We start from the raw sequence: 22,212 nt of genomic DNA, 5'->3' as shown, positions 1-22,212 counted from the left end.
AAACGGGATTATGGCAGAGTCTTCAAAATTTACTGTCCTCCAGTCTTTGAAATGAAACGTACATACGTTTAGATGTAATATTATATATAGTTATATTTATTTAATAGAATTTTAAAAAGAAGCATAAACACAACGAGGGGTGTCTGTTTTATCTGTTTTTGTGACTAACGTTTCATTAGTATAACCATGGAGTATAAATTTCAATATAAATTCTCGGTATTGCATTGGACTCTACGATCGGCGGAAGTTATCGAGCACCCCTAATGCTTCACCGGAAATACCGCCGTGCATAGAGCCCATTACGCGCTTAAACAAGTTTCACACGTTTTGTCCCTTTTGGCCTTCCATAGTTTCACACGTTTTGGCCTTGCTTGTGGGTTGCTACATGAAGGTAGCCTTTGTTTAATACATATAAGCAACATATGTGATATCAGTGGCAACTAATGGCTTACTTATCCAGTGAATGCTAAATGAGGTCCTGTATATTTAGCATTTTTATACTAGTTGTTTTCTATTTGAACTGGAATAGATAAAAGATTGATTTAAATTTGGTCCCCCAACCACCATTCTATTTATTAAAATGAGTAAGAATATATATATTTTTCAAACTTAATTAAAAGACTGATGCAAACAGTTGCATTCTCTGTTGAGCCAAAACATGTTTTTAGAGTGCATAAAAATCAAAATAAATCTTGAATTACCAAACATCCATTTATAAGACAAACTTAATTTTGTTTTATCTTGTTTAATTTAGAATTTGTGTCATTCAACATGTTGGTGAGAACCATGAAAACATTAAACAGGAGTTTGATACAGCAGCTTGCTCAATCACTGAGCTCATGAGAACAGCAATGCAATTTCAGGCCAGTATAAAACAATGGACAAATGTTTCTTAGCTGTAGAGCAGCGGAAAAAAAAAAGACTGAAACATGGACAAAAACGCTTGCAGCGCATCTCTGCCTCTTAATGGAAGATATTAAGATTTAAGAATTTACAACATGCCATCATCAATTTCTTATATCAAGATTATTAAACATGGTATTCAAATAAGGCCATGGAGAGATGTAAAATAAGTCTATCATGTAAATAACAGGTTTATCACAAGTTGAAAGCTAAAGTAGTTAAATTGTTTCACAAAGAAACTGTGGATAAGCTACATGTGGCCAAGCAGTTTAGTGCAGTTTTGGATACATAAAAAGGGACCACATATAACAAAATACATCAAAGCACCAATATTTACCTATATTCATTACAAAAGACGATTGGGAAAAATATTCTTCACATTCACATTGATGGTTGTTACTGTGTGTTTATAACAATACAGCTGGTAATATAACTTATAGAAGGATAATAAGCAAATTACTTTGATGTAAGTTAAACATGACTGCTGACAACTAAATGATTATGATAACAAATGGGGGTTTTCTGACAACTAAGTTAATAATATGATAACAGATGGGGGGTTTTCTGACACTGCTATTTAATGAAGACTGGTAACTAAGATTGTGACTTTTCAAAGTCGAAGTCACATTCATATTTTCGTTTGATCAATTTCTGTCTAATTTAAAGAAAAACATTTCTAAAAGGATATCTGCAGTGGCATTGCAATAGACAACCTGAGATTACAACAGTTTGTTTAACTCTGTAAATGCTGTCACACATTGTTCTCTGTGGTGCCTCAGGGTGAAAGGCCAAGGTCAGTGTAACTGGTACAAAAATACAGCAAAAAAAGTCTGAAGAGACCTTCAAAAACAGACGCACACCCTTTCAAAAACTTTTGAACAGTTTTTTGAGATGATAATCATGACTGAGGTGGTCGGTTTCCACTCGGAGAGGTCAGGTATGTTTTTTTAGTTCAGTGTTGGCCTTTAGGTCCTTCCTGGTGGCAGAGGTGAGGACCAGAAATGGTCCTTTGCAAAAATGCCAGTCACACTCACGTTGGATCTTTCGTCCCATTTCCTACCTGTGACACTCTCTTTAATCTGCTCAGTAGAAGCGCTTGCGGCGGTTTTCTTTATAGCGATTATATAGAAAGATAATTACCACAATCACTACAACCAGTGCAACGACGGAAACAATGAAGAGAAAGAAGACGGTGATGATGCTCCTTCCTTCATCCTCCACGTAAACTGTGTAAAGAAAACATTTGTAAGATACTCGTCCGCCAAATATCTTATACGGAACATATAATGAAGGTATAATCTTTTTGTAACTGTATTACCATTAGGGTCCGCTCGGTAGTCTACACTAGGCAACGTGATCTCCTGCTGTTCCTCTTCCTCTTCAGGACTCCGTTCTACTGTAAGCTCATACAGCTTGAGGGAGATCAGGTCATGGTTATCTAGAAGAAGAAAAAAAACATCAAACGCAAATAAAGAAATAAAATACAAATGGAAAAACAAAATTCATTTTTAAAAATTAATAAAAAAAAATATTCTAATGATTCTTATTGTAATAATGTGCTAAAAGTGGCTTACATTCTATAAAAAATGTTTATATCAAATTTAAAGAATGTAAAGCACTTGCAAACAACAATCTTTTTTTGAAAAAGAAAAGTAGATGTGTCAAGTAAATGTGAAACAAACAAAAAAACAACAACTTATTTTTACTGTAAAATACATTAGAGCGAAAAACCTCGCCAGGCACTGGCTGCATATGTGAATACAGGCAGATATTATAAAGCTCTGATAATTGTTTGAGGGTAAAATCTATTGGGCGAGTTTTGCTTAACATACAAATATATTATATAAATTAGTTCATGTACATTAATTAGTGTTACATTAAATCTAATTTGAAATTTAAGATTGACCCAAAATGATCGAGTATTTTAGGGCTTCGTTAGGGCTCTGAAATGTTTCAAGCAACGAAAACAAAAACCAGAAACAAACCAAATTTAACAGGAACAATCAAAATCATGTTTTAGCATTCTGAACAGAAACGCTGGTTTGACTTCCAAATTAAACTTAAACATATTTCAATCAACCATGGACTTGTGTCATTATACAATTAACATTTTTCCGAAAACAAGCTCAAATGGAGTTAGGCTGTTTTTCACCAGCGAATGTCTGAGATTTGTGTTTTGTCTGTCATTAGAACGGTTGCATCAGAGGTATATGAAGTAGGATTAGGACAAACTTTGATGAGAGTAGGCACTTTTGCGGTTCAATCAAATAGGGCTGGGCAACAAGGTCAAGCTCCTCCGACAATTTATTTTTTAAATTCTCGTTTTAGACTTATAGACTTCATGACCCATGTTTTCTTTACTCTATCCTCTGAACTTCCACGTTTATCAATACATCATGCGTCAGGTAAGGGGTTACTGTTTCTCTGTAAATCGATGCGTATTGCCGACTGTCGGAAGCTATATATTTTAGTTTATAATGTTTTAAAAGTGGAAATTTTTCTTACACAAATTCTTCGCTTTGCTTCAGAAGGCCTTTATTAAACCCCTGAACCCATATGGATTACTTTTATGATGGATGGACGCACTTTTTCGGCTTCAAAAACAGGCTCTATTCACTCCCATTATAGAGCTTGGAAGAGCAAGGATATATTTTTAATATAACTCCAATTGCGTTTGGCTGCAAAAAGAAAATCATATACACCTAGGCTTGAAGGAGAGTAAATTATTAGATCATTTTTGGGTGAACTAACTCATTTTTGGGTGAATATAGGATATCTGCTGGACTAAAATGGAGTGAAAGGATGGTCCTAACCTGATAAATCTCCAGTGGCTGATGAGACCCCGAAGTGGTACCCTTGTGGCAGCCTCACTCCAGGTATGTCCAGACAGTCCTTCCACTCTTGCTTCCCATCAGTATCCATCATCACCTGAAAGACAGAACAGCAAATGAAGGTGCAAATGGAACTGATGGCTGCTTTCCAACATCTGTCTAAACAATATTCCCATTATATCCGCATCTCCGCGAGATCAAGAAAATTTAACCTTTCCCATGTCAGTTAAGAAACTGAACTGGTGCGGCACTGCACCAGTATTGTATTACTCTTTGGCTGAATAAACGCAGAATGTAAAGATGTCACTTACTGTAAGTCTGTTCTTCATGTATCTGATCAAGAGGAACGTGTCATATTCAACGTTGCGAACTTGAGCAGTGCAGCCTCCAAGATCAGTAGACCGTCCGTCTCGTTCATGTTCATATTCTACACTCCCATTCCCGACCATTGCAGAGATAAAAGGAAACGTTCTCTGCAAAAGAGACAGAAATTAAACAGGTTACATTATTTCTTACTTTCAGGCCAGGGTTTATGTTATTTAAAAAAAAAAATGTCCCTATGATATAACAAACACTTTTTTTACTAATAATGTTTAGTGGCGATATACCTCAATCTGCTTGACATCATTCGGATAAGTGTCTACAAAAACACCCAGACCAGTAAAAAAATTTGCGTTTCCAAATACTTGTCCTAGAGGAAAACACAAAGAACAAAAAAGCCATAATAGTCATATCATGGAAAAATCAATATTTTTAAAATGTGAAATTATGATGATTTACCAATTTGCATTCTCTCTTTAGTCAGCCATATTGCAAGGCCATCCCCATTCAGGTTCTTCTTGCCCTCTCCATGGATTTTAAATTGCACTCGTAGCTCCCAGTCTCTAAGGTAACAGGGCTACACAAACACACTGATTAACAAGCCTGACTATTACACATCATCTCAAGAAGTTCTTTGGTTGGGCTGCCTAATAGCTCTAGATTCAACCCAAGGTGGCGTTTCAGGTTTTCTTGTCATTCAAACTCACAATGCGACTCCACACAGCTCCTTGTCTGCTCTGCAAGTCTGGTGTCAGCCGTATGTGTTCAGGCATGATCATGGTGTTTCCCATGAACTCCCAGTGTGATGAGCTGGAGGAGCCCAGTCCTGTGAGCATACATCAACTTTTTAAAGTAAATGTAATTGCGTGCACGCACGGATGGATGGGCACATACTCAAACAAATATATATGTTTGGCATCTTAACATTAGGGTGATATTTTTGTCAGTATATTTATTTAGCATGTTTTACTTTTGTTTCTAGATAACCATGACCATATCTCCCTCAAGCTGTATGAGTAAACAAGGGATAGTTCAAGATAAAAGTTATAGTAAATGCACGTTCACGTTGTTTAATAAAGCAAATGAACCGGAATATTACACTTGTCCTGAACTTCCGCCCTATGGACGACGTTACAAATCACTGCAGTTGCGAAATAAAACAGCCACTCTTACGAGAGCAAGAAAAGGACAACCAAAAATAACAAAAGAAAAGAAATGAGACAGTTATCGTCCTAACAATAAACTTGTGGTCTCACTGAACTATTTTCTTCTTAACTAACGTTAGTTGACTTTGCTGAAACAGGTGCCACTTTTGGCAGGGGACCGGTAACGTAACTGAGCGAATAGGAATAGACGCTTACCTTGGTAGGGCTTAGTCAGCGAATACTCTCGCTTGAGAAATTCATAAGCATTATCTTCATGTGTGTTTTCTCCAGAACTACTACTCGCAAAAGCGAATATTAAAACTAATAACACAGATACTCTAATTTTGTTTGTCAGACAATTCATTACAGTTGTGTAAATAGTCCCGTTCAACTTCATCGCGATGGTCGCCATTTTTCCTCGTTTACTTCAAAATGTCCGCCCCTTGTCGCTATTGGTCTATTTTCATTCGTGCACTGAAATGGTTGGTTCACAGTATTGCCAATCATATTTTTGACCAATCACCGTTGCGTTTGGTGAATATGTGTGCCAATAAAATAAGAATGCTCAGAAAAAAAAAAATTAGGCTAAAAAACTGTTTTAAATGTTAAAATTACAATTCAAATCTGCATTCTGAATCTAAATCTTACTCCCAAATATTTACATTTAATTTACATGGGCTATCTAAACTATTATGCAAATCATCATGCCCCATATGCCTTGGTTTCTGTTTGTTTAATACATTTATGCCTAAGCAAATGTTGGTCATTCAAATAAGCTGACATTTTTTAAGTGGGCCTACTTTAAAAGAAATGCTCCACACGGGCCTCTCTAGCTGCCAATTTGGTTTATTGTTGATTTGTTTACAGATATTATACAAATGTGATGATATTATGACAATTTAAGAGGGCTGTGTTTTTTATTTCAGTTAGGCTACTAAAAATATATAAAAATAACTTTAAAATTAGAAAAATCAACAAGCAATTGATTAAACAGGCTCTAAGTAAAACAGCACAATCACTTGTACAGTCAGTCACAAACAATGTGTTCACCTATTGTTATAAAATGTATTATTATTGCAATGTTTGATATTTCATATTGGCAGCAGTTTAAATTACTCACCGCTAGAGGTCACCCGAGGACTGGAATAGGCCTAGTTCTCACCTCTTGTATTTGTAGTTAAAGATCTTTAGTTTGATCTTTTTAGTTGGCCTTTACTCTCCGCACACATATCCCCACTGCTTTAAGTGGATCACTGCTTAGGTGTTTTAAGAATATGGTGCATTTTCTGTGGGTGTTCATGAAGTTGTTTCCTTGTTGAGTCCAACCTATAAGTGGCAGGTGGCACTACACTAGCAGACAGCATGCTGGACTAAAGTGTGGCTTTGAGTTTGGTGGCCTCTTTAGGCTATAATCAGAAGGAAACATGTTTACGCCTAAGCTATAATACCTAATCAGCCAAGATCTAAAATAGCATTTACACCAGTTCAGGTTACGACGTCACTGAGTCACCTCCTCTGCTTTCCCCACACTGTTTTCCTCTATCAGGTTTATGAAGGCTTGATTACCAGCACTTTAATGAGGGATATATACAGTTACACAAGTAAATTGGTCTTGGGAAAATTTGGCACTTTTTGGCACAAATCTTGGAACTGTCTTGTTCCATTAGAGATCAAATGCAGTCATAAATAAAATAATAATAAACATATATAAATCCAAACTTAGAAATGATGTGAATAAACAGATTATTATTTAAAGGAGTGTAAGTTTTTATTTATTTTACTTTACAACGAAGACATTTAGAATTTGTATAAATAATACAATTGACCATTTATACATTATATTTGAAAGTTCTGCTTGTATTTCTCATTTCGATTGCTTTAATTCCTTAACAACTGACATTACATTATTAAAAACAAAACAACAACAACAAAACTGTATGAACTTTGAATACTTTAAATCGGGGATTTTTAAAATTATTTTTATGAGGGGTGGCTAAAATCAATGATACTAAGGATGCCGTGCAACAAAGCATTTCATTTTTAATATTTACAGATCTACAGTAGATTATATCACAGATGTAAAAACAAAAGTGAATATGCTGTTCTTGAGGATATCCCAAGAATATTAAGTGCATCAAACAGAACTCATCTTTCAAAGGTTTGCCTTGCACCTTTCTTTTGAATCTTGGATCATGAATATCTTAGCCACACCATGATCAACATGTATTGTCTTTGCCAGCACTTTTCATTCAACTAGACACAAGATAAAGAGGTGTAAAGATGGATTATAGGACTAAAAAAAAATCCCATAAAGTCATAATGAGCAGTTTCTAAGCAAAGATATTCCAACACAGTGTCAGTTTATCCACAATTTGGTATCCAACATTGATTTCTCCACATTTATGTGATGTTTTTTAATGCACACGAGTCAAGTAAAACAGGTTTGAATGACTTTAGTGAATAAATGTTCACATTTATTATTAATATTAACCCTTAAAACTCTTTGTTGTCTTACAGTAGACCATCGCCTGCAGCTGCTTCACTGGCCCTCATTCAGTGTAATCCATTTTTGTGAGGTCAATATCACCTGCTGTTTTTATATTCCATCACCAATTACTCATCGTAATGCTGTATTTGACACAGATCATTTCACTTCAGGCTGCACCTGTTCATTCAGCACTGGATTCGCTAAACACGTTATAATGAAGCGGAGTCATCTATTTCGTATTTTAAAGCTAACAGGGATATATCTACATTGCAGACACGGTGAGTATATGTTTTTTTTCTAAAGTAGGCTTCACTGAGAAATGGTCCACATGTGAATAATGTGCAGTTTGTAGCCTATATCTCAGCGGAGACATTAAGAACACCTTCAGACAAAGATTTTGACGCTGTTTGAATCCGAGGCTGTAATTATAGGCACTCTTTGTGCTGAGGTGTCCTCAGTGTGCCTCTTCTTCCATTGAGGTGTTTGTGCTGACAAAAGGGAGCGGAAGAGAAAGAATACATCTCCTTAATTAAATAGCACTGCTCCAAAGCCATCCTCATCAGAATGCCTGTCTCAATCAATAATTCACACCAATAGTGATTCCTTAAGTGTCAGTTTGACAGTGAAAGTGCATGTTTTTATTTATTTATTTTTGCCATTTTAACGGTCTACAAATAATTAATTTGTTATTCCTCGTTTTTATTAGATATAATATCTTTAAATAACATTTTGTTCTAATAAAATATTTCTTTGCATTGTTTGTTCACCTGCTGTCTAGCTGAAGAATATAAGTAGCCTATAGTATTAGTCACTTTATTTTCCAAACTATCTTCCTGTGAAGAATTGGGCCTTTGTTCAGTCCAGGTCTGACGTCTTCTCCCAGAGGAAGCCTTCACTCACCCATTATCTCTCTGCCGATTTTTACTGTTGACTTTGATCAATATGCCCCTCATTAACATTAAAGCAAGGCTGTGGTCTGCTCATTTTATTTATTTGTTCATTGCATCATACTGGAATGCTGTGTTGACTATATCTGGCTCACTGAATTTTTTTCAAGGAAGAAACTTGTTTAAGATAAGATTCCTTTTCATGTTTTGAAAGGAATGCGTCAATGCGCACAAAAGTTGCATTCATTTAATAAAAAAAATCCAATAAAAGCTATTATAAAATATAAATAAGGTTTAAAAAAAAACAACTTTTTTTTTCTATTTTAAATTGTAATTTATTCATGCAATGGCAAAGCTGAATTTTCAGGCCTACTCCAGTCTTGAGTGTCACAAGATCCTGAATAGAATGTTCAAAAAAACACCATTTATACGAAATAAAAACATTTTAGCATAAAATTGTTTTTACTGTTACTTTTGATCAGTTAATGCATCCCATCTGTATAAAAGTACTAATCTTACTGACATCAAATTTTGAACAGTAGCTAGTGCATAAATAAATGTGCATATTTGTCTTCAAATTTGTTCAGACTTGGTTTTGGTCAATAATTCGTTTTGATTATTAATTCTTTGTCTCATATTACTTTTAAGAATTTTATTAATCTATTTCCTTATTTTACTCATATGTAGTTATGTGTTTATTTATTCATCATATAGTTGTCATATCCTTTTTAATACTTGTTAATTATTATATTCATAGACTTCAATTTGTATTATTTTTCTCATCGATAACAACATTTAGTTATATTGGACTCATTTGAGTTATAGATTTTGATTCTATTATTGTTCTTAAAATGAATAAGATCCCCCCACCCCACCCCCATCACACACACACACACACACACACACACACACACACACACACACACACACACACACACACACACACACACACACACACACACACACACACACACACACACACACACACACACACACAAATTCTGGAGAGACACTTCAAAGAGACACTCTCAGAGTCAACAATGAAGAAAAGTCTCTGCTCCACAGGGACTGAAAGTAGAGTAAACTGGATGCTGGGAAACAATTGTAGGTTTGTGACAGATTCACAGGCAGGCATGATAAATTCCAAACATTTCTCATGCTCTTAGATCCATATTGTGGATCTAAGAGCTTGAGAAAAAACTTGGACTTCGACTGATCTATCTATCCATCTAAGGTATATTTAATTTAACTATGGCCAAGTATAAGTAGTAAAAGTTGTTTTGTTTGATGTTGAAAAATACACATTTGCTAGTATATTGTTTTGGTGGAAGAAATGTAGTGTCAGGAGACAAAATGTGCCAGAAACGGTTAAAAACACACACACACACACACACATGATGCACATGTTTACAATACAACATACTGAAATATATATGATAGTTTAGCTTATCCCTTTCTGATTTTTGATTCTCCTTTCACAATGTACTTTGTCCTGACCCATTCACTTTGGCAAATAAACACACCAAAGCCCACGCAAAGCTTAAATAAACATAGTTTTATTGGCTTTATTGCATTGCAAAATCAATCCAAGCATTTCAATATAAAGAGAGTAAATCACTTGTCTGAAGCAAACAAGGGAAGGAAATCAATTTTCACAAATTAGAACTATTATCTTATTAAGAAATGGATGAAATCAAAGAAAGCTTCAAGGGCTCCTCTCTGAAGAAACTTTTAGACTGCATTCAATCTTCCATGCAGTACATGCATTAAATCCTAAAATTACAATCAACTGTATTATTGCATTTAATAAAATCTGAAATTTAAGATATATTCATATGAACCATATCTAAAAATATTTATTTTTTGCAGTAAAACAGTCATGATCTCACATCCACATTTTTAAAGGAATTTCTTTGCAGGTATAATGTTGATATATTTACCCAGTATACCTGACAAAAGAGCTTTTACAAAGAGATTTAAAGAGGCATTTTTTCTTAGAAACACTTTTTGTTATACTGCTTGAAACTCTTTTCACATCCAGAGAGCAATCAATAATAGAAGGCGCATTTAAATCAATCGAAGTGCGCATTTAAAGGCTGATTGTGTCACCATAGCGCAATGAAGGCTGTCCCATTTCGATGGCTCCTTCAAATGCGACCTCGAAATGTGCCCTTTGTTTCGCGGGAAATGAAGGATACAACAGATGGACCCTTCACAGCCTTATACCCCAGAATTCATTGCATGCCGGTGACAACCAGTGGTTTTGTCCATAACAGAACTAGTAAAATCACAAAGTAAAATCCTTTGTTGACATAACTTTACCCCCGTTTACATTATATGGCTATATACTGCTAACTGCTTACTACAATAAACTTCTGGTCACAGTACATATTTTTAAAAGCTATTTTATTTACAGAATATTTTCAGAATTTATTTAAAAACAAAAGTTCCTTTAAAGTTCCTTTCAATTCTAAACAAACATAGGCATATACATTCAAGAACCTGAATATCAGATGCCGAATGTAAGACCTCCAAAGTAAACAATGATGTTTCCCTATAATTTCATTTACTGAAAAGCTTCCCTTTACCCCTTCCCTCTGTGTTCATTACCCAGATTCATGTTTAATACTCTAAGGACTACTACAGCTTTTAATCACAGGTTTACTGAGCCTGGCAGACCTTTCCTAATCTACCAGAGTAGGTTTTCACTGCTCAAAAACATCAATACAGTCTTTTTGGTGTGGGTGTTCATGACATTAGTTGCGTTCCAATGAGCCGTATCCCCTGAGCTTCACAATGGCCCTTGAAGAGCAGATTCGGGGCCAGTTTTCCCTGAAAAATGTCAAAACATTTACATTTTTAAAAAAATACTCCGACAATGATCCCAGATCAGTTTTACATAGTCACTCCCGTTAAATCTTTTTTTCAGTTTTTACTTATAATCATGATCTACAGAGGTCATTTTTAAAAGACATTGGGACCTATCACCCGGTGCAATGCCATGCACGTACACTCTGCTTATTAAACACAGGGACGTGCAGCAGCAAAAGAACATGGCAAATATTACAAAAAATAAAAATAAAAGGATTACAATGCAAAAGATTATTATTTTGTACATAAAGATATGGTGGAATCCTGCCTGTCCCAGATGGCTTGCGCTCTGGAGTTACAAGTTAAGTATCAATCAATTACCCAAATATGTAAATAGCAAATCCGCATGGTGCGAGCGCAACTGGCATTTAAAGGGAATGGGAGATGAGACTCTAGTTGGGTTATTGCACGTAAAGCCCAAAACACACCCATTACTCATTAAGAAAGGGATGGCCCCTTTTAGACCATGCGCCGGGTACGCCAACCATTTTCCCCGTCGTTAAACTAGCAAAAGTGGATTTGGACATGCCCTAAGTTCACTTCCTTCGTGCGCTTTAGACCATGCGCTTAGATCTTTAAATTAGGGCCCAACGACTGTTCAGCAAAGAGCTTAATTTGTGTACATAAAAGAATATACAAAAATACAGAGAGAAGATTTCAGCAGAACTATAGTCATGATATATTTGTGCTCAGTATGAGGCAGATTGTGGTTGCAAGCCAGTATTTGAATAGTTTCAATGGTTCTTCAGGACTGACCTTCATCTGAATCAAAGCATATTCAACCCAGTTATCATTGACCTTGTGGCATCGATCAATATCTGTGCAAGATAGTTTTATTTAATTCCCGAAGTGCAGATGTGCAGTGAAATTGAGTTCTTTCTATATCAAGTACACTCAAATAAGATGTTTTTCTCATTGCCTTGAACAATGTGCTATGAAGCATTCACAGAACGTTCAGAATGGATTTTTTTTATTATGTGTCTTTTTGTTGTTTGAAAAAAAGATCACAAAATGATCTAAAATAATAATAAAATAAAAAAGCTTTCACCTGGGCTCCGCTGAAAGGAGACTCAGGTCTCATTTATTTTCACACTGATTTCTTTAATTCTTTAAAATGTGGGAATAAACTTGAACCATCAAAAATCAGTGTAACAATAATATATATCCAATTTTATAAGAATCTACAAAAAAGTAGAAGTATGAAGGACTAAAAATGACAAAAGGAAAAAATAGATAAATAAATAAAAGTAGAAATAAATACATGTAGAAATATATATATATATATATATATATATATATATGTATGTACACACACACACACACAACCACATATACTGTATATATATATATATATATATATATATATATATATATATATATAAATGAATACATAAATGTATAAATAAATGCATAAATACATATATAAATGCATAAATAAATAAATACATGTAAAAGAAATAGCCATTTATATTACCAAAATCTATTTATTTTCACTATATTTCTGCATTTATTTATTTCTACTTTTATTTATTTATTTTGTCATTTTTAGTCCTTCATATTCACATGATAATTCTTGGCAATCATTCTAATATGCTGATTTCTGCTCAAGAAACATTTATTTTTATTATAAAAGGGGTCATCACATGAAGAGTTCAGATGCAAAAACCTCTAAATGCCATTTGAAATTTTCTTCTAAAATGATCATTTTTATCAAGCTTATATATTCAAGTTCAGTAATTTCACTTAAATGACAATTAATAGGTAATCCTCATTGCAATTTAACTGAAATTACTGAACTTAAATATACAAGCTTGATAAAAATGATCATTCTAGAAGAAAATTTCAAATGGCACTTAGAGGCTTTTGCATCTGAACTCTTCATGTTTTATTTTTATTTGAAAATTTTAATGTGTTCCTTGAGGTTCACTTATAATCAGTGTTGGGGGTAATCCATTACAAGTAACTTGAGTTATATACTCAGATTACTTTTTTCAAGTAACCAGTAAAGTAACGCATTACTTTTAAAATTTACAACAAAGTATATTAATTACTTTTGCAAATAAGTAACGTAAGTTACTTTGTTTTTTCATTTATTGACTGACAGCTCTCTCGTCCTAATATTAAAACAAATGTAAGTGCAGAGGTGTTGTGTGTGTGTGTGTGTGTGTGTGTGTGTGTGTGTGTTAACATGATGGTTATTGTAGTTCTAGACTAAATGTGGGCGTGCATTTACTTATCTCAGAAAAAAGATTCAATATTCCTCAAAATGAATAAAATCAGTGAATTGCAGAATCAGAATACTAAGCAAACCACCAATAACTAAATTTATTAAATAACTATAGGGCCAAATTTTTTTGCATTTTATTTTACTTTATTGACAAATGTTGCTTCTGACCTTTGATGATTCAGTTAAATCAGTGAATTGGTTGGTGAACATGTGCCTTAAAATATTATATTATAAAATATTAAAATATAATATTATATATATTATAATATATATACTTTTAAGCCCAGCCCAGGTTAAAAAAGTAACGCAAAAGTAACATAGCACATTACTTTTCTAAAAAAAAAAAATAGTAACTAAGGCAACACAATATTGTAATGCTTTACTTTTCAAAGTAACTTTCCCCAACACTGCTTATAATGTCAATTATCACATATGGTGTAGGCAAGTGTCAGATGTTTAAGTATGATGGGTTTTTTTCCAGATTCTTTGATGAATAGAGAGTTTAAATAGAAAGTTGAAACAGAAATCATTTGTAATATAATAAATGTACTGTGTTTACCACCACTTTTAATTAGTCTAATGCATTCATACTGTATAAAAGTATTAATTTCTTTAAAAAACATATCTTACTGACCCCATATTTTTAAACAACTGTGTAGTTATCTATTAATAAACAATATTTCAGGAAGTGATGTTCTTCATGAAATGTAAATTGATGTAAACTGAATCAGACTGATGACTACACTGCAGACTCACTCAGTCATTTACTTTCATTTCCCTCAGTGCTCATTCATCTGCTGCTGGACCTGCTCCCAGAAAGCCTATCTGAAGAGATGTGCTGATTTCTGCTGTTTACTTAATCTTGAATGTGGTCATTAAAAAAATTAGGTATAGGAAAAAAAAAAATCCTGCCTGTCCTGTTTTTGTTTCTAGCAGCACCATCAATTTGACAGCATGACATCTGAACCTCTGCTATGCTGCAACCTCTCAGTGCCACTGTTTAACTACATTCCTCCCACCTCCACAGTCCAAACATGTCCAGTCACACCAGTCTGTTAGCGGCCGACTATTCATCACAGCCCCTCTAAATAAACAGCTGAGGTGTTTGAGAGATGGCCACATTGCTGGAGGAAAGTAACTTCAATTACTAACATTCAGTGATTGTGTTATCCTTTATTTTTCCTCATGGATATATTCTCAAAATGCAATCCCTCCATGTGCACGTCTGAAAAAATGAATTTATACTTTTACTGTTGTAATGCTTATTGAGGATCCTCTACCCAAGGTTGTCTCTTTAGAAACATTTGTGAATCGTGAGCTGATTGTTAGGCTGCTAATAACTTCTTATAGGCTACTACAAAAAAAAAAAAAAAAAAAAAACCCTGGACATATGAAGATTGATTAAAATATACCACAATGCTTGTATTATTTATTCAACTAACATTACAAAACAATGTAAAAAAATTATATGATCGCTAAATTATGACATCATGTTTTGACAGTGCTTTAAGTTTGACTGATCAAAATAAGTTTAGCAATTTAAAAATTTTTCTTTATAATTTATACAAGATTCAACTCATTTTTTTAAAGTCAGTTGTAATTACAAAATTTAAGGCAGCAACTTTTTTTACATTTTTTTTTTTTTTTTTTTTTTTTTACAGTGTTCCTGTTTAGAACTTTGCAACTTCCTAACCAGCCACATCTCAACGCTCAGTCCTCGGTGGTGGTACACAGTTTAAAGCAACTATTTATCCCTGGTGTTAAGTTACACACACAATGCCTGTTAGTGTTCTCACAAATATCCGCCTGGCATCAGCTCTCTCCTCTCTCCCTTCCACAGATCTCTGCCTGCTTTGAAGTAGGGATGATTGACAGCCAGGGTTGCTCCTTGCCCAATAAAGATTGGGTCACCAGTAGTGGATGGCCGCAGATGGCATATCTCTCATAATCCGGTGTTTGGATCTTTCTCTCGACTCGCAGCCACCATGGCAGCGCAGCTGAACACAGGACATAAAGCTGTCATAGCAGAGCGTCGTCATAAATTTGCAGATTTACCCATTACAGAAGCAGGGCGTGAAATAATTTAAATGCTTTAGAATGAAGGCAATGTTCAAAATAAAGCTGTATCTCTGTGAGGGAAGTTTTCACCACCCTAAGTCAACACAACAGCTGTTTTTTTTTTTACCATAAACACACACACACACTATAAAAAACAGATATTTTAAATTGTAATAATAATAACAATATGAATGTTTGAATAAATGCAGGCCATTGAGAGAGACATCGTTTTTTTTCTTCTTAAAAAAAACAACAAATCTTATTAACTTTTAAAAGTTTTGAATGGCACTATCTATTTTTTTTGTTTTGTTTATGATACATATAGGGAAATAATAATAAAAATCAGTAATAAATAACAAATTACAATGGATAACAAAAATACCCCCTTTTCTCTGAGATACAGTATAGGGAAAATGCCACCAGAGACGCATTAATGTTTATGACATAAATAAACACTGTCCTGATACTAAAGCAATGTGCCGTCAGGTATTTTACACTGACTGTACTATACACTAATGCAAAAACAACACAAAAGTTACACCAGTTAGTGAAATGTCTTATTGCCTCCCCCCTGAGAAAAAACTGTGCTAGTGCTGCAAAAATAGAAATAGATCCTCATTAAAAAACCAGCAAGAGCGTCTGAAGGGACTTCCCCATTTTATGAACTCAAAATGTCAACATGATCATTTGGCCCCAGCCTTCAAAAACATCAAACCTTGATAATCAAATGACTATGAGTTGTTTAGAACATGTGATTAGTAACATAACAAAGAATAAAAATTGGTTGTGTTGAACACAAAGTTAGTTACACAACTGGTTTTAAGATGCTTCTGTTCTGCTGGTCTCACTGTATAGTTTTTGAGCCTTTGAATGTGCAGCCAAAACTCTTCAGCAATAAAAAAGTGTAACTGAATACACTTCCTAATCCAGCCAGGACAATCAAAAGCATACAATCCTCAGTCACTTCCCACTCATTTCACTGCATGATCTTATGGGACGGAGTCTGGGAGCAAGAAAAGACGGGAGTCACGGGACATATAATTAATGGCACCCCCTTAAAATTGTGTTAAAAGATGGCTGTGCTTCACTTTGAAAAATAAGTCACATATGTGCATGAGGTAAAGATTAAACAGCTTTCTCATGTTGGACTATAGTTTGTGGTTGTGCTGTTAGGTGCTTTTGCACAGATTACAGGGATTTATTGATTATGGGTGGTCTTGTGGGAGGTGAGTGGGTGGGTAATTTAATGTAACAGTCCTAAAAATCAGTTATAGGGAAATATTTGTACATGTACTGCTGTTTATTCTACAGACAGTATTGTCATTATAACATATATTTTTAATCAAGTAATATCAGAATAAGAACCGAGAATATCTCTAAATTCTATTTCCTAATGTCAATTTCTGCATATAGTTTGGGTTAAGCTGTCACAATGGAACATTTAACAATCTGTTTTAGGATCATTCTCAAAAATGGTATAAGTAGCCTATATATAAAAAAAATTATCAAATTAATTGTAAATGTAAAATATTGACTATAGCCGTGTGCCAAAACAAACAAACAAACAAAACGTATTATTAATTATGAAACAAAAAGGCCTACACAATACCAAATATAGTATACACAGCCTATATACACATGCATACATATATCAATATTGTATCAATGTCAGACATAAGGTATAGGCCTATGACTTTCTTGAATGTAGGCCTACAGTATTTCAGTGTGATTTTGTGTTCTTCTGCCATTCAAATATTATTAAATAATAGGGAATTTTTGTTTAGAATATATAAAATCACTGGCAGAGAAAACATGCATCTGCTTTAAGTAATTGTAACCTACTTTTGACACAACTTTGTGACAACTAACCCCAATCTCCCTTAAATTCCCGACATTCTTTCTTCACTTACTTCAGAAACATGAGCAGCGCTAAACTCTGGACAACTGATGTTCCATTTGTATCAAATCACGTTGTTGCAGATTCTTTATAAAAATCGATTTACCACGCCCTTATGAAGCACAATGTGTCCGCGGAGCCAATCAGAACCCGAGACTGACCCGTCCCGACCAGAAACCACTATGCTGTCTGGAGATCCGGCATAAGGTCGCCAGGCACGAGACCCCATTAAACAACCTTTACTGTCTCTGCAGTTGGTCTTTTCTCTCGACAGGACAAAGGCATGAAAGCATGAATGGATAATTCATTTATAAACGCGAAACTCATTTTGACAAACAGCTACAACTTCTGACACACTGAAACTAAAGCATGATTCCACATAAGGAGTGAATGCTGAAGCTGTCAGGGAGGAGTTGTGGTGATGGAGTGAAAATAAGTTTAGAGAATGGCGTATCACTTTATACCGGCCAGTTCCACTGACTTCACGGTTAGTTCGATGCTTGGACAGCAGCCACAGTTTGTTCCTGTTGGATACGGGAAACAGCAGTTTACGAACGTTCTCCATAACTCTATTCGCCTGGCACTCGAAGAAGCCGCTTCTCCCGCACACCTCTCTGTGGAGACGAGAGACCTCGGGCTGACAACTGAGGATGACCCCGTGGTTCACCTGGAAGCCAAGGAACTGTGGGGGCAGTTTCACAAAAGCGGCACGGAGATGGTCATAACAAAGTCTGGAAGGTAAGACAAATCAAGTGCCTTTTAAAAATTCAGAATGATGAGCTATTCATATATTTATTTCTTTTATGTCAGTGTCACTGTGTAGGCTAATTCTGAATTGGACACTTGCACATAAGGTTCGTAGAACTTTGACGTTTTGGCAAAGTTCTCTCAAAGTTAAAAACGAACATTTTTACAGTTAGCCTACGTTAATAGAATGTTCGTTCGAAGTTATCTGGCCTTCAATAATGCTCTTTAAACATTAGGCCTTTTTACGTCCCCTGCACGTTTTAGTTGGACGTTCATGCAACATGTTCAACTAAAAGTTGCCCATAATGATTGCAAAATTGTTTGTAATTTTGAAATTTTAAAGAATATTCTGAATAAGAAATAACGTTTGAACATTAGGTAAAACATTCTATGAAATATGATTGTTATTTGAGTGAACGACAAGTGAAAGGTGTATTTGCGTCTTTGAGGCGCATGTTTCCAGCTTTTAAAGTGCGCTGCAGCGGCTTTGACAGGAAGGCGAGGTACATCCTACTGATGGATATAGTGGCGGCTGACGACTTCAGATACAAGTTTCACAACTCCCGTTGGATGGTGGCTGGAAAGGCCGATCCAGAAATGCCCAAACGAATGTACATCCACCCAGACAGTCCTGCTACCGGGGAGCAATGGATGTCCAAAGCTGTCACCTTTCATAAACTCAAACTGACGAACAATATATCTGACAAACATGGATTTGTGAGTATAGGCCTAGGGTTTTTAATTTGATTCATAATTATGAACGACCTTTATTGTAAATTTCACCTTAAAACTAATTTTCTCTCCCACAATTTTCAATTGCTCTATGAAAATTCAACAAGTTGCTTAACGTTAGCCAAACAGCTCAAACAGATGTGAAAATATTTTAAATATGGTGAAATCCGAAAAGAAATGTTTTTAAATTATTGTTTAATGATTATGAAAAAGGATATGATTTTGTTTTGCAGACAATTTTAAACTCCATGCACAAATATCAGCCGAGGTTTCATGTCGTTCGAGCCAACGACATCCTCAAACTTCCTTACAGCACTTTCAAAACATACGTGTTTCCTGAGACTGAATTTATCGCTGTTACCGCATACCAAAACGAAAAGGTGAGAATGGATTCAAATGTTTCATCCATGAAACCACATATTATCCTAATAACGTTATAACATTTTTTACAACTGTTAAAAATGTGATATCTTCATTAACACGTTACCGTTACAGATAACTCAGCTGAAAATCGATAATAATCCATTTGCAAAAGGATTCCGCGATACCGGAAATGGGAGAAGAGAGAAAAGGTCAGTTTTTTTTTCTTTCAGATTCCATAAATGCCTATAAATATTCTGTTTAATTACACTTCATGATTGTATTTTGTAGTCTAGGCCTATTTTCATTTATTTTCAGGATAAATTATACATCTCATTATATAAATAATTGAAACGATCATATAGGCCTACTGAAGTTGAACTTTGGTCTGCCCTTTTTTGTTTTAATGACAGCAGCACTCGAGTTGTATGAACATAACTTTGGGTAAAACCTGATGATTATGTTCTCTATAGCATTAACCTTTGGAACGAAGGAGTTCACATATTTGATCAGTGACAATCTTTCTTATTTATGTTATGTCTTTGTTTTTAATTTCTCACAAACTTTGTCTTTATTTCCAGTTTGAATCTCAGATGTTCAATGTGGACTTATGAACAGCATGCACGGGCTGAAAAAAATCATTTTAAAATCCACTGACATGATATTTTTCAATACTTAGGAAACAGATGTTGCATCAGAGGTGCGATGTGGAAGCGAAAAAAGCCAATGTGTTCACAGACGACCCATGTTTTGACCAAAGTTCATCAAATTATTTAATTCAAGAAACTAATGTCGTTACATCAACTTCAACAGGTTTCAATTGGAATTTAATTTATACTCTATATATATGCTTTTTATCATCTATTTTATAGGCTATTAATAATATTGGTATTCCTAACTATAATATATTTTTATTATATTTATTCTACAGATACAAATGAGAGCGACATTGATGGATATGGAGATGAGAAGGAAAGCAATGAAGAGGAGAATCATTCAGTTTCTCAAGATGAGCAAAATTCCAGAGTAAACTCTACAACAGTGCAAGAGTCCAAGGACAATTCAAAAAAGAAGAAACAAGGAGATTGGAACATAGAAGTCAAAAACAAGGAAAAACTTGGTGAGGAGAAGGCTACGGAACATTTACCCTTGGATAAAAAACATGCAGAACAATCCAAGTTTCCAGTTGATGTGACTGATGTTTCTCAGAAGGGTTTGCTCGCTCGGCCCTATTACATCCACCATCCAGGCCTAATTAATTCGCTGCGTGTGCCGGCACAAGTCTTGTCAAACTTATGTCAGTTTCATTATGTTGGAACACTTCCACTTTTGGCATCTGAAGCAACTGGTCCTTGGTTATCTCGAAGGTCAAATGAAGGAGAGGGTCAAAGTCACACCACTTCAGTCTCAACCTCACAACAAAGACTCACTGGCATGCCAGATTTACCACCTAACTTTCAGCAGCACAGAACGACCTCTCAGGTAGGTCCATAATTCATAACGTAAGACTAATATATCACTAAAAATAAATTTGATTTGATTTTAAAATAATAAAATGTAAAAAGACACCAAACATTCTAAATGAAATATGTTGTGTTGTTTTATAGCCTTTGACTTGCATGTAAATTATAATAAAAATATATAAAGTATATTTCATCCAATTTTTACAGAATGTGCTTGTTTCGGCGCATGGAAGTGTCTTACCTTATCCACAGAGTTACATGACTACATCTGCTGCCACCTCTTCTGCGGTACTACCATACCAGGTTCAACGCACCCCTTTTCTCAACGTTAGCTACCGATCCCGATGCAGACCCTACCCTGTACCAGTGTGGGTCCATGGCCGAAAAATGCCACAAACCTCAGTATTTATACCATATGGTGAAACTGATACAAATGAGCATGCTGGTATTACAACTCCTACTGGATCAACTGCGTTTAGATCAAAACCTAATGAGGATCAGAACACAATGTGCCGGGATCTCTAGAGATGGTTGTACAGGAACTACAATACATTAAGTAAGCTGTAATTATGTGCAATTATAAGTCTATGGAATGTATCAATTGAAGGTCTGGATTAAAAATAATATATACTATTTATTCTTTAGTCTTTATCTGCTGTGTAAATGTGTGAAAAATGCATAAAAAAACATGAAGTTGCAGAGCAACCATTAAATAAATTTCATACCAATTTCTCTGTTTTCCCATGTATTTTCTTTACTGCTATTATTCTTATTCTTATTATAAAACTGCTCTATATGAAGCCTATACTATAGATGTTTTTAACTTCTATTTTAAGAATTCTTTCAATAATTTTAATAAATTTTCAACAGCAGTCTGTAATTGATAGTTAACATATGGCTAATCTTTACTGTACATCTTTACTTAAGCATATTTTTACTATATGAAATATATATATATATATATATATATATATATATATATATTATTTACTATATGAAATATATATAGTAAAATATCACAGTCTTAGCAATATAATTGTTTATTTAAGATTGTCGGGATGACCATGCAATTTAAAAATATTTAAACAATTTAAATTTGTGTAAATAAATCTTACATTGAGAATATTTATTTATAGTTTAAGATCATTTACATACATACAAACATATTCATGAGAGCAAAAAAAAACAAAACTATTGAGTTATATATATATATATATATATATATATATATATATATATATATATATATATATATATATATTAATATATTGATGGTGCAAGA

At 34.5% G+C, this 22,212-nt stretch overlaps 2 protein-coding genes across 2 annotated transcripts; one reads left to right on the top strand and one right to left on the bottom strand.

Annotated features, from left to right (window-relative positions):
* Positions 1 to 1,845: 1,845 nt before the first annotated feature.
* lman2lb (lectin, mannose-binding 2-like b) lies at positions 1,846 to 5,650 on the bottom strand. Its single transcript, XM_039659670.2, has 8 exons — positions 5,417 to 5,650; positions 4,763 to 4,881; positions 4,515 to 4,632; positions 4,343 to 4,425; positions 4,046 to 4,207; positions 3,717 to 3,831; positions 2,222 to 2,341; positions 1,846 to 2,129 (listed from the first exon to the last, which is right to left on the bottom strand). The coding sequence occupies exons 1-8, from the start codon at positions 5,610 to 5,612 to the stop codon at positions 1,987 to 1,989; spliced, it is 1,056 nt and encodes a 351-aa protein (XP_039515604.1). The 5' UTR covers positions 5,613 to 5,650; the 3' UTR covers positions 1,846 to 1,986.
* A 12,161-nt stretch (positions 5,651 to 17,811) lies between these two features.
* Positions 17,812 to 21,658, top strand: tbx3b (T-box transcription factor 3b). The gene is made up of 7 exons (XM_039658487.2): positions 17,812 to 18,366; positions 18,825 to 19,092; positions 19,341 to 19,487; positions 19,603 to 19,679; positions 20,147 to 20,280; positions 20,399 to 20,949; positions 21,138 to 21,658. Exons 1-7 carry the CDS (start codon positions 18,074 to 18,076, stop codon positions 21,453 to 21,455), a joined length of 1,788 nt encoding a protein of 595 aa, XP_039514421.2. The 5' UTR covers positions 17,812 to 18,073; the 3' UTR covers positions 21,456 to 21,658.
* Positions 21,659 to 22,212: the final 554 nt, after the last annotated feature.

This window comes from Pimephales promelas, chromosome 4, assembly GCF_988280905.1.
Source record: "Pimephales promelas chromosome 4, fPimPro1.hap1.1, whole genome shotgun sequence".
Classification (NCBI taxonomy): domain Eukaryota; kingdom Metazoa; phylum Chordata; class Actinopteri; order Cypriniformes; family Leuciscidae; genus Pimephales; species Pimephales promelas.
Note: the sequence above shows the minus strand (reverse complement) of the source record. Positions and strands in the feature narration are given on the sequence as shown.

Coding starts and splice junctions, on each gene's coding strand:
- lman2lb (XM_039659670.2), bottom strand. CDS start 5,612: ATGGCGACCATCGCGATGAAGTTGAACGGGACTATTTACACAACTGTA. Junction 4,882..5,416: donor GCTGACTAAGCCCTACCAAG/GTAAGCGTCTAT, acceptor GTATGCTCACAG/GACTGGGCTCCTCCAGCTCA. Junction 2,130..2,221: donor CTACCGAGCGGACCCTAATG/GTAATACAGTTA, acceptor TTCTTTACACAG/TTTACGTGGAGGATGAAGGA.
- tbx3b (XM_039658487.2), top strand. CDS start 18,074: ATGGCGTATCACTTTATACCGGCCAGTTCCACTGACTTCACGGTTAGT. Junction 19,680..20,146: donor AATGGGAGAAGAGAGAAAAG/GTCAGTTTTTTT, acceptor TTCAATACTTAG/GAAACAGATGTTGCATCAGA. Junction 20,950..21,137: donor AGCACAGAACGACCTCTCAG/GTAGGTCCATAA, acceptor CAATTTTTACAG/AATGTGCTTGTTTCGGCGCA.